Raw genomic sequence first — 632 nt, 5'->3', positions numbered from 1 at the left:
ATTCAGACACAAAACCTCTTCAACAGCTTTCTCTCTTTGTCTCTCAGACAACCTAAGAGCTTTGATCTCAGCGTGTGCTTCTCCCAACTCCCGATCCTTATCTGTTTCTCATAAACCCAAAAAAAAAAACAAAATTAGAAATCGAATCGACACAAAAACAAAAAAAAAAAATCAAGTAGATCGAGCAGCATTATCGAACCTCTAACATCATTCTCTAGTCGATTAAGCTCCACTTTAACTGGATCCGAGCCATGAAGCAAAGTAATAAACTCATTATCAGCCGCAGCGTCGAAGCTCGGCCTAATTGGTCTCCGCTTCGACGAGCTGCTTTTACCTCCGCCTCCGCTGCTCTCTTTGTAAGACGCCGACACCGTCAGTGAAGGATACGTCGCATTCGAAACCGGAGGTTGTGTAGAATGATGCTCAGTAACCGTCGCCGATACATCTCCGTCACCGGAAACATCCGACATCTCAGATCTGATGCTTTAGATAAACCACACACGAACACTTGCAAAATCCCAAATGCGATTGAGATTGTTTGAGAAAGAACTCTCAAGTGAGAGAGAGAGAGAGAGAGAGAGTCTCTCTCTCTCTCTCTTGGTCTAATAGATTTGACAAGACAGCGAGAGAGA

General features: G+C 44.0%; 1 protein-coding gene across 1 annotated transcript in view; it reads right to left on the bottom strand.

Moving 5' to 3' along the window:
* Positions 1-632, bottom strand: part of LOC104776731 (microtubule-associated protein 70-2) — a 6,755-nt gene extending 6,123 nt beyond the window's left edge. The window contains exons 1-2 of the mRNA XM_010500843.1: positions 200-632; positions 16-101 (exon numbers count right to left, since the gene is read on the bottom strand). Of these exons, the coding sequence (XP_010499145.1) occupies positions 16-101; positions 200-470 (357 nt within the window). The 5' untranslated portion in view covers positions 471-632. The remainder of the gene's footprint in view (positions 1-15; positions 102-199) is intronic.

This window comes from Camelina sativa, chromosome 3 (genome assembly GCF_000633955.1).
Source record: "Camelina sativa cultivar DH55 chromosome 3, Cs, whole genome shotgun sequence".
Taxonomy (NCBI): Eukaryota; Viridiplantae; Streptophyta; class Magnoliopsida; order Brassicales; family Brassicaceae; genus Camelina; species Camelina sativa.
This window is presented reverse-complemented; position numbering and strand designations above follow the sequence as displayed.